This window comes from Seriola dumerili, unplaced genomic scaffold (genome assembly GCF_002260705.1).
Source record: "Seriola dumerili isolate Sdu_G_001 unplaced genomic scaffold, Sdu_1.0 BDQW01000242.1, whole genome shotgun sequence".
Lineage (NCBI taxonomy): Eukaryota > Metazoa > Chordata > Actinopteri > Carangiformes > Carangidae > Seriola > Seriola dumerili.
The window spans coordinates 2,407,983-2,419,759 of NW_019174497.1; the positions used below are offsets into that span (position 1 = coordinate 2,407,983).

The window sequence follows — 11,777 nt, forward strand, 5'->3', positions numbered from 1 at the left end:
TTTTTTTACAGTGAGAAATCATTAAAAAATATATATCCCAATGGGACGTAGTCATTTATAAATGACGGCACATCAAGGTCATTTTGGGAGCGTGGGCACAGGAAACTTATTTCAGGCCTAAATACAATTTGAATTAAATGTCTTTTGATTTTTTTTTCAATTCATATCCTTAATAAGTCCCAGAGGGGGTTGAAGAATTGTTTGTTTTTTATAAAAAGGTGTTTACTTCACTTCAAAAATAAACAAAATATGTAATTTGCACAGTGGTCCCCAGACTGAATAGATAGTGGTGGAGGAAGTACTAAAATAAAAGGAAGATAAAAGTAGCAAAAATCACAGTGTAGAAATGTGACTCCTGCAGTAAAAATCATACCTGTGAAAGTACAAAAGTAAAAGCATCAAAATAAACCTTCAGTTAAAAAACAAGTTAAAATTTCAGCCTCTTAAAGTGACTTTCTACTAAATTGTGGATTCCTTTACTTAATATAAATGCAGCAGAGGGTAACAACCACTCACATTCATTTTCTCAAACTGAAATAAGAAAGGCGTTATGTGATTGAACAAAAGAATTTATTGACACCCATTGATTCGTGTGCGTTTGTGCATGCACCAAACTTTGAGGAAGATATGTTGAAGGTGAAAACTCCCTGAAATAATTTATGTACAGTTCAATAACCTTTAACAAGTAAGACACTCTGCAGTTCTCTCATCCATCTGCAATCTCATAATCAGCTCTCCTAACGTCAAGGCACACGTACATATTAATTAACCAGGCTCACATTCAGCTTATATCTCATACAAACACCTTCCTTGGACTCAAACTGGTGACAAAATGAAAACCATCTGTGACAAACTTGAATCTTATATCTCCTTTGTTATGTTGTGCGTAATTAACAAAAACAGATGCTTGAAAATATCTTCCTGTTATTGTTGTGGTATTGGCACATTTGGTTTCAGGATGATCCCGAGAGGTTGCAGACATGAAGTGTTACTTAAAGCTAAACTGTGTGTTTTTGTGACACCTGTACCAGGCAGATTACTGGCCTGCATCAGAAAAGTCAGTCTGAGGATATATGGCACTTCTTCTAGATACATGTGAACTCCGTCCTATGTAACTCATCTGTTTGTTTTCTTCCCTTCAGCAGTAAATCTGCCAGATGTACGGACATCCTCATCAAGTGGTCCACATTAACCTCCAGTGCTCACTTTATTCTGTAGACGAAGAGAAATTCAGTTCAAATCAAGGATGAATAGTAAAGTAAATAGAAAGTGAATAAAAAAAGGTAAATGTGACAGTGGGAGAGGCAGGAAAAACGTTTTATAGGTTGAGTCGTACTTTCTTGGCGTTGTCCACACACTGCATGTAGGCCGAGGCAATACTGGAGCAGGACAGAGTCTTTCCTGTGTTCTCCTTGTAGCATTTTAAAATCTGACTCTGCAGGTCTCCACACACTGGCCGGATACTGACACGCCTGAGAGAGCACAAAAACACAGCCATGCAAATATCAAAACGTCACGTTCACACCAACTAAACTGGTGAAACATTCAAACTACCTGATCTCATGTATAATGTGCGCGCGCTTGTCAGTGAACTCTGTGACCTCACTAAGCACAACACAAAAGTTTCAAAAATGCTTGTGAAGCATTGATCCCACAGTAAATCTGCAGATACAGTACAGGTGTTTACGTAAATGACCTACGCAAAACGGTTGTGTGTCTCCTCTTTGCCCTTCTGGAAGCTCTCAGCAGTCCCTTTGTAAAACTCGGTACACTGTCAAAGAGGTAAACACACCACACATTAGCATCCAGATACAATATCACTGCTGAAACAGACTTGGGAAATCTTTCATGATAATTCAAGACATTACTGTCTTGTACACGGTACACATAAGCACTACTACGTTGTTATGAGGCGAGTAACAGACATTTACAGCTCGTTTTCCTTTGTTTCGGTTAAATGTCAGAGTAAACAGTTTTTGCTAACCTGCCTGAACAGCTTGATAATCCAATAACAGTGTATAACTGTGACTTTGTTTAGTCATGGTGCCCCTTAGTGGTAAAAATTGATTCATGCAGCTTATAATAAACAAGGAAAAGCATCAAAAGCTTCACGTACCTTTGTTTCAAGTTTTGCAACATGTTTCTTGTAGAGAACTTCTCGTTTCTTTAACTCTTTCTCCTTCTCCTCCAACTGATAAGCCTGTGTGAGTTCACAATAATCATAACATCATCAGAAGAACAATGTATCCAAGCAAATACTACATCTTACCATTTCATAATACAGAAGCGTCTGCAGAGGGAAATTAAAGTTGGGTATCCCCGACTGAATTCAAGGCTATTGTAAACTCTATGCCACATGATTCCTTTACTTAGTGTCTCTGTTTTCGTTTTCTTAATACTAACAATTGCATCACCTGGTTTTGACCGATGTTTTATTTGTGATGTTGTGTTGTCCTGTCTGAAAAAGGCCTCCCTTTAAAAAGAGGTTTCAAACCTCAATGGGTTAAATAAAGGTTACATAAAAATAAAAACAAAATAATATTCTGTGGGCTGTTATGCCCAAGTTCCACAATGACTTTCTGTCTTATCTGAAGACACAGCGAGCAGACAAACAGAGGTGCAGCAGCTGGTTAGAGCAGAATGAAAATGAAGGATTAAGTCATGCAAGTAGGAGTTCTCTCCCGTCTTACCTTCAGCTCCATCCACTGAAACAAGACAGCAGGGCAACAAAGAGAAAGAAACAGTAAGACGAGGAAAGGCTGTCATGTTTACAAGAGATCCTGACACATACAGTACTGTGCACGGCTTTTAGGAAGTCTAGAAGATCAATCAGGGAGGCGTCTGATTGGTCCCAAATTCATTCTGCAGCATGACATCAACAATTCCAAACATAAAGCTAGAACTGTCTTCAGGGACGAGAAGTACAAGGGGTCCTGCAGCAGATGGTCTGGCCTCCACAGAGCCCTGATCTCAACATCACCGAGTCAGTCCGGGATCGCATGAAGAGACAGAAGGACCGACACAAGTCCTCCAAGATACTTGGAACAACAACCTGTCAAATAGCTTGAAGAACTGTGCACACGTGTACTGAGGAGAACTGGTTTGATTTAGTTATCTGACAAATAAAAACATGGTATTACTTTTGAAATCATCCTCACATTACTTTTGGTGACTAAACCTTTTGCACAGTACTGTCCACAAAGGTCTCACATGTCTGTTTCTGCTTACATAAAGCTGCACCATGAGCTTCTCATCCTCTGTCTTCATACGCTCCTTCATGATGGCGTCTGTCAGCTTCTCCATGTGCGCCGCTTTCTCCGCCTCCAGCGTCTTCTTCACCTGCTCGTCCACCTGAGCCTGGGCTGCCGCCTTGGCCTCTGCCTGAGCCTGAGCCCTCATCTCCTCCAGCCTTCACACACGTGCACACGCATCACGTTTTAAAACATTTTCTACAGGTGAATCTATTACAGTTCAAATGATCACCTGAGACAACTAAACCACAATACATCATCTTCTTTATATAGGCCTATATGCGTCAAAGTAAAGGTTAATAAAACATCAAATTCGCTGGTTCCAGATTTTCAAATGTCAAGATTTTGTCTTGTACAATTGTGAAATGAAGATTTTTAGGTTTGAGACTGTTGGTTGGACAAAATGGGACATTTGAAAACATTACTTTGGGCTATGGGAAATTAAAATGAGCATTTTTTACTCTTTTGTTACAATTCAACTACAATGATTAATCGATTAACTGAGAAAATTTTTCAGCAGAGTAACTGATGATGAGAAATGACCATTAGTTGCAGCCCTACAATTCATTATTGTCGTTTCTCATTTTCCACTCATACTTCATATTTCTATGTTGTTAATCTGTGATTGCTTGTAATGTAATTTGCAACTCATCATCATTCATATTTTGTTTTTTTTTTCTTCCATCTGCTAATTCAGATTATGTAATGCGATCAAAAGCTCCAGAACAGCTACTAAATGGACTTTGTGTTGAGATATCTGTTTATTCATCTGCTGATTCCAAGGTCAGAAATGAACTTTGAACCTTAGTTTTTTAAGGAAATAATGGCAAGAAATCCTCCAAGAGCACAGAACATAATGGAAATTTGAATGTCCGTGTTTCCATGACAACTGTGCAAACTCCACCTGCTGCTGAACATCATGTAATAATATGATTGAAAGCTCCAGAAAAGCTACTAAATGGGCTTTGTGGTGGAATTATTTTCCCAAATATATTTCTTTCTATTTTACTTTTAATTTGTTCTATTTTACTATTCATTTATTTTATATGCCGTTTACATGTTTGCCAATAAAAGGCTCGGGTTGAATTAAGTTATTTTACCTAATTGGACACACAAGACACAAGCCTCAAACACACAAGCCTTACTGTCGCTGCAGCTCCTGCCTCCTCAGGTTGATCTCCTCCTCCAGACTTCTCTGCATCTCCCCTTTGATCTTCTGCCTCAGCTCTTCCTCCACCACTTCAGGAGAGATGGGCAAGGCTGCTTGTGAACACAAGGAATTTGTGGGGGAAAAAAACATGAGGTTGTTGATTTATTTCAAACTGTTCTACAAGCCATAAACGATGAGAACAGTTTCAAACTATGAAATGAAGCAGCAAACTTGATTTTTGCTCTTCAGATCAAATCCTGACACAGTGGTTGAAATGTCACATCAGAGTATTGAAACAAGCCTTAAATCTCTGGTATCAGGTGTGACGTTGCCACCAGAAACATGTATATCTTGGTTATTAGGAAAAAAACAAAAAGAGTCTTCTTGTTCCTGCAATGGCAGGAAGGAGACCAGAGAAGTACCAACACACAGTTCACTTCACCAACACATGATTCATACTTTCCCTCAGACTGCATGGCAGCACATTCAGAGCTAAGTGTATCCCACAATCCCCTATGGTCTAGTGCACCACACCAGTCCAGCTGTTGTTGGTTGCTGGTTTTAGGACAGACATTAATCAACAGACATGAGGAAGTTTTAGACGTTTGTTGGAATCAGTGTGAATATTAACATTCATGTCCAAACGTTAACAAGTTCCGTCAGAATCTCCAGTTTGTTATGAAGGAATATTAACATTTCTCAGTGAGACTGCGGAGGATTAATATCACGTCTGACACTGTCAACACAAATATTTGATCCTTTTATTAAAAGACTTTGAGGAAAATGTTCCATCCTTAAAATTTCTTCAGACAGAAACCATCAAAATAATATCCTGTTATGTCTCTGTCATGTACAGCAGACCAGCGTGCTTCTAGATGTAACTGCTTTATTAATTGTATTCCTCCTCTCAGGATCTCCTCTGATTGTAACTATATGGAAACCGTGTGCTCGATCCTACTTATTTGTTCCAGCGAGTGACATCTTGTCCTCATTAATCAAGTGTGTTCCAGCGAGCTGTGATGAACCTCCACACACCTCCACACGCACTTGAGCACCATGTCAACTACCACAAATATGCCACACAAGCAGGCACTTCTGTGGCTATTGAGACGTAACTTACCTGCTGCAGCAGGTGGGGGCACTGAGGCGACAGCGGGCACTTCATCCTCAACGACAGGGGGCAGAGGCAGGGTGGGGGTGAACTCTTCAGGAGCTGGAGATGGATCAGAAGGAGAAGGTGCAGATGGAGGCGGTGCTACAGGCTCTATGAAGGGTTCACTTACAGGTTCATCAGCGGGTACGACGGCCAGCTCCACACAGTGACAAGGTGGGTAGGGCTCTTCAAACATGAGCTCTGGGGCAGGAGAGGGAGCTGTCACTGGCTCTGGAGGAGGTGGAACCAGTTCACATGGAGGTGGCGAATCAACAGCTGGAGGCGCAACTGGAGGCACCTCTTCAACTGGAGCAGGTGGGGCTACAGGCTCCACTTGAGGAGGCGAAACTACAGCTTCAACTGGAGCTGAATCCTCAGGATAGGGTGGGATTATTGGTTCAACTGGTGGAGGTTCAACAGTAGGTGGAGGTTGAACCACCTCCACTGGTGGGACTGCAGGGATGATAGCTTCAACATAGGTAGGTGGAGGTGCCGGTTTCATGGGTTCAGATGGAGCTGCAGCAGCAGGTGGAGGGGCCGGTTTCATGGGTTCAGATGGAGCTGCAGCAGCAGGGTCAGGAGGTGGAGGTGCCGGTTTCACGGGTTCAGATGGAGCTGCAGCAGCAGGGTCAGGAGGTGGAGGTGCCGGTTTCACGGGTTCAGATGGAGCTGCAGCAGCAGGGTCAGGAGGTGGAGGTGCCGGTTTCATGGGTTCAGATGGGGCTGCAGCAGCAGGTGGAGGTGGAGGTGACGGTTTCATGGGTTCAGATGGAGCTGCAGCAGCAGGTGGAGGTGCCGGTTTCATGGGTTCAGATGGGGCTGCAGCAGCAGGTTCAGGAGGTGGAGGTGCCGGTTTCACAGGTTCAGATGGGGCTGCAGCAGCAGGTTCAGGAGGTGGAGGTGCTGGTTTCATGGGTTCACATGGGGCTGCAGCTGCTGGGCATGACTCTGCAGGTGGAGGAAGGACGAAGGGTTCAGGGGAAGGCAGGACTACTGGCTCCACTGCAGGAGGAGGTGGTGATGGAGGAGATGCTTCAGGCTCAACAGAGGTCGGAGGAAGGGAGTGAAACTTCACAGGAGGAGGGGGGACCAGTTTTACAGGAGGAGGCGCAGGTTCCACTGATGGAGGTGTAGATGGGGCCTCCTGAGGAGAAGGGGGTGGAGGCAGGATGAATGGATCAGGAGGAGGCGTCAGGAGAGGTAACAGGTGTTCGACAGAGGGGGCGGGGACTGGAGTGGGTGTTTGTGTTTCAGGGGAGTGTGAAGGGGGACCTCCATTCTGTGAGGGCTGAGGACGGACGACCTGCGAGGGCTGTCTCATCCGTTTGATGACTTTGTCTGACAGCTGGAGAAAACGAGAAGAAACAGAAACATTTATTGTTGTGAGCTCCACCTGCTGGACTCATCAGCACTTCTTCTAATTCTCATGTGGTTTTCTGACAGGTGTACCTGGTCTCTCAGTCACGTCTGATAGCAGACTGTCTGCCTGTCCACACCTCAAAATGCACTGTCCCATCAGTGGGACGCTTTAGCCTTGTTAGCTCCGCTTCAGGTGTCTTTTGTTATGTGCCAGATTAAACAATGTTTGAAAGCTCTAAGTCTCCTGATTCCATCTGTGCAAAACAATTCAGGATCCTCATATTTTAGCCTCTGTAACTTTGGTTCAGTATCTCTCATACTGATTCTTCTGACTCACTGTTGTGAAATTTAAAGAGCTACCTTTCAGGTGACCAGAGTAATGACTGTAATCAAAGGGGATGAAGAACAGTCACCTTTTTATTTAGGGAACATTACCTTCGGAGACTACGAAAAATGTTGTGTCTGGTAAACAAGTTAAGTTTGTCCTGTCATTGCTTTCTTCATTTCTTTTTGTAGGTATTTATTTGGAGTCACATTTCTTCAAAAATAAAGTTATACAATTGTTTATTTTCTCCTTTTTGACTTATTTGAATCATTGTATTGACATCTAAAGGGTGACTCTTTCTGGGCACTGCAGCACTTACACAACATCAGAGGTGGAAAGTTACATTTAGTCAAGTACTTTTGTCTGAATTTGAGGTACTTTTGCTTTATTTTATGCTACTTTATATTCCACTACAGTTGAGAGAAATATTGTACTTTTTACTCCTCTACATTTATCTTAAACAATCTTAAAAATTAAATAGCTTTTTATTCACGACATATTCTTTTTACTTATTTATTTTTTTCAAAAGAAGAATGGTTTATTTTCTCTCCAAAGCATTTGTTTGTTTTTTTAAAACAAACTATTTACCTAATCCTTTAACTTACCTTGCAGTGCACATTCAGCCTCAGTTTTTAATAAACTTATGGCAAACACTCTGTTTGATAACTGTGAATATTTAAGAATAATCTTAACTCAAACATGGAAGAGGATCTGTGGCAAACATGGTGGGGGGTGTCAGGGCGGCCAGGGTTGCAGTGCTACTATTTACTGTTGAAAGTGTAAAAATGAAGCAGATATTTTTGTGAATGTTCTTTTGTTTGTTTGACTGATTTTGTTTAATGGAATTAATGAAACAGGAGGTTCTTTCGAATTTCTAATCGCAATTAAGGACTAATAATTACCAAGGGAAGATTTATGAAATTTGGTCTCATTTTTCAGTGTATAGCAAGAAACATAACAGAATGAAAATATAAAATTTTTCTATATACTAAAAATGTTGCTACCCAATTTGTGTTGTGTTTATATAAAAGCCTTTTTGCCCCCCCCATTTTATATTGTTTTACGTTTATTTTTACTTGGATTATCTGAAGTTTGTGCCTTGATTTGTTCTGTTTGTTACTGTCGTGTGTTGTGTTTTTATCATTTACTGGAACACTAACCCTTTCCAAAATGGTCCAACCATGTTTCTATTGTTAAGCCACTGACCGTGCAGTTATGAGACATGCGTATACTCGTGCTTTATGAGTATCACACAAATGGAGAACTTAATTTTAAAAAAGACACTGATGCACTCTGCAGCGACAGCATGTCAATAGATGCAGCTGTGAAGAAACTGTGTGCATGACCCTTGAGTTACTCCCAATCCAAATCAACTTTTTTTCCCAGAGCTTTCACTCACCCGAATGCCCTTCACAAAAGTAACTCTTCCACCTTCACCATCATCTTCATAGGAGAGGTGACTCGGGCTGTTTCCCCCCATCCACACCCGCGGCTGCAGCTGCACGCTCACTATCACTATCACGACTGACCGCAAATATTTAATCCACAACGTAACGTGGTGGATCCTTGCTCTCAGGCAAACTCCAAACAGCTGCTACAACCTGCCCCTCCCACCGCGGAGCGTCAACAACAGCAGCTGCTATTGGGCGGAGCTGAACAACGCCTCTCCGGATTGGTCGACTGGCTCATAAAATCAATGAAACGTAAGAGAACATTGTGTCCCAACATAAAAATAATAAAAGCTATCTTTAAAAAAATCCATACATTTTCAAACACTTTATCTTATGACTTTGCAGCCATGGAAATGGAATAATCTCTATTTGCAGCTATGTTGTTATTTTAATTTCAGTGGGCGGGGAGTGTGAAGATTTATTAAACTGTGTATGTTTCCACATTACCAAATGCTGTTCCAGTGCACCTGAGACAATATGACAAGGACACATGAAAAATAAAATACATTAACTCCATAAATTATCCCTCTATATTTCTAACAGTCTGTATTTGATGTAATAATCCTGATTCCAGCTGCTTCTTCTACATTAATGTATTTAGTCCATTCACATTATAGTGTTCAGTGTAATCCTACTGATCAGCATGAATGTAAATATGGAGTGAACTAGCGGTCACTTTTATCAAATAAATAATCAAACATCACAGACAAAAAAAGTTGCAACATGATTTTACATGTAAACTGCTAATGAGGTACTAATATTAAAAGATAACTGGTGATATTCTGTCACATGAAAAGACGAAAACCACCTACGAATTGATCCAAACAATAACCTGATATTCTTCCTCTGAGCCATACACCTGCAGTTATTAAAACACATCAGTGAGCCACAGCTGCACTACCTCTCTTCACGAACACAGGCTTTGTAGTTTATTCTGAGTCAATCCCACATACACAATCCTGCTGCTAAATACTCACTTAAGCACCAACTGTGTATTAATCTGCAGCTGAAAACAGTCCTTAACAAATGAACTATTTACTGCTGTTTGAGTACGGTTTGCTTAAAACCGAAGTGCCCAGCTGTACAATATTTTGCCTATTATTTTCTCAATTCTATATGTTCAACTGATTTATAAAACATGAAGAAAAAAGTGAAGAATGCTCGTCACGATATCCTGGAGCACAAAGCAGTGTCATCAAATGTCTTGTTTTGTCCAACTGACAGTCAAAAACCTAAAAATAATTCATGTAGTATAATGTCAGACAAAAACAAAAACAAAACAAAAAAATTGCAAAACAAAAAATCGCAAAACAAAAAACCAACACACAAACAATCTGCATATTCTCCCATTTGAGAACTTAAAAATCAAATGTTTGGGATTTTTGCTTTAGAAAACTGATTTATATGATAAATCACATCTAAAAATAACTACTAATGATCATGATCACATCTCATAATCATTTAACTTGATATGGTGAAACTGTTGGCAAACTGTTGCTTATTTACCCATCCAGCAGACAGAGAACAAGATTATCACTGACTCGGAGTCGTGTTTCTGGCCACCTGATGAATATAACTACAACATTCACTCTTCTTTTATCTCCGTTTTTGGTCTCCACCAACTCCTCAGGGAATTATCTGGGTCCGATGCTAAAATGCTCCATGGAGCTGAGAAGAACTGCAGAGTTGGGTGATAATTATCCCGTAATTTCATCACTACAAGCAACCTCTCTCAGTAACAAGTTGTCATGTGAGCCATTACCAATATAAAAATGTTGATTACAGCTGCTTTAATGATGTACATCTTCAGCAGGAACCAAGGGGCTGTGAGCTGAGTAACGCAGACAGAAGGAGTCAGTAAGTATTGAGAGATGGACTAACACATTGTTGTTTTTGGTCAGCAGTCCCCAAACTTTTTTCAGTGGGGGCCACATCAACTTTCCTTTCTGAGATGGGGGGCCGAGGTTAGTCTATAACAGGAAATGATATGGGCCAGGGTGACAACCAGTATTATTGTGGCGATTACAATGATAATTTGTTGTAGCTGCCCTTGGTTTGGCTTTGGCACCACCTGTTGATTTGCAAAACAATGTAATAAAAAGTCTTCACATGTTTATTTGAAGTACCACAGATACTCCATTTATTTAATTGAAAATAACAACACAAACTGATGGTAATGGCGGGCGGGGGGGGGGGGGGGGGGGGGGGGCGCCGGCGGGCCACCGGGCGGCTAGCTCTGCTTTGCTGGGCGGCAATGCCTGTGCGGGGGGGGGGGGGGGCGCCGGCGGGCCGCCGGGTGGCTAGCTCTGCTTGCTGGCGCAATGGCTGTGCCGGGGGGGAGGGGGCGCGCGGCGGGCGGCTAGCTCTGCTTGCTGGCGGCAATGCCTGTGCCGGGTGAGGGGGGGGGCGCCGGCGGGCGGCTAGCGCTGTTTGCTGGGCGCAATGCCTGTGCCGGGGGGGGGGGCGCCGGCGGGCCGCCGGGTGGCTAGCTCTGCTTGCTGGGCGCAATGGCTGTGCCGGGGGGGAGGGGGCGCCGCCGGGCGGCTAGCTCTGTTTTGCTGGGGCAATGCCTGTGCGGGGGGGGAGGGGGCGCCGGCGGGCGGCTAGCTCTGCTTGCTGGGCGCAATGCCTGTGCCGGGTGAGGGGGGGGGCGCCGGCGGGCGCTAGCGCTGTTTGCTGGGCGCAATGCCTGTGCCGGGGGGGGGGGGGGCGCCGGCGGGCCGCCGGTGGCTAGCTCTGCTTTGCTGGGCGCAATGGCTTGTGCCGGGGGGGGAGGGGGCGCCGGCCGGGCGGCTAGCTCTGTTTGCTGGGCACAATGCCTGTGCCGGGGGGGAGGGGGCGCCGGCGGGCGGGCTAGCTCTGCTTGCTGGGCGCAATGCCTGTGCCGGGTGGGGGGGGGGGGGCGCCGGCGGGCGGCTAGCGCTGTTTGCTGGGCGCAAATGCCTGTTGCCGGGGGGGGGGGGCGCCGGCGGGCCGCCGGGTGGCTAGCTCTGCTTGCTGGGCGCAATGGCTGTGCCGGGGGGAGGGGGCGCCGCCGGGCGGCTAGCTCTGTTTTGCTGGGCGCAATGCCTGTGCCCGGGGGGGGGTG

The 11,777-nt window shown here is 43.8% G+C and overlaps 2 protein-coding genes across 4 annotated transcripts; both read right to left on the bottom strand.

Annotated features, from left to right (window-relative positions):
* Nucleotides 1-583: 583 nt before the first annotated feature.
* LOC111229722 (MICOS complex subunit Mic25-like) lies at nt 584-6,078 on the bottom strand. Of its 3 annotated transcripts, none has more exons than XM_022756180.1 (8): nt 5,522-6,078; nt 4,397-4,511; nt 3,229-3,409; nt 2,691-2,705; nt 2,117-2,200; nt 1,701-1,771; nt 1,337-1,472; nt 584-1,212 (listed from the first exon to the last, which is right to left on the bottom strand). In XM_022756180.1, the coding sequence occupies exons 1-8, from the start codon at nt 6,054-6,056 to the stop codon at nt 1,189-1,191; spliced, it is 1,161 nt and encodes a 386-aa protein (XP_022611901.1). In that variant the 5' UTR covers nt 6,057-6,078; the 3' UTR covers nt 584-1,188. The 3 variants fall into 3 exon arrangements, with proteins under 3 accessions (XP_022611901.1, XP_022611900.1, XP_022611902.1); XM_022756179.1 differs by having other exon boundaries at nt 4,397-4,514; XM_022756181.1 differs by lacking the exon at nt 2,691-2,705 and having other exon boundaries at nt 4,397-4,514.
* On the bottom strand, nt 6,057-8,794 carry LOC111229768 (vegetative cell wall protein gp1-like; the record flags this gene model as incomplete). Its single annotated transcript, XM_022756238.1, has 2 exons — nt 8,638-8,794; nt 6,057-6,899 (listed from the first exon to the last, which is right to left on the bottom strand). Coding segments are annotated over exons 1-2 (924 nt in total), but the record flags the coding sequence as incomplete, so codon positions are not given.
* Nucleotides 8,795-11,777: the final 2,983 nt, after the last annotated feature.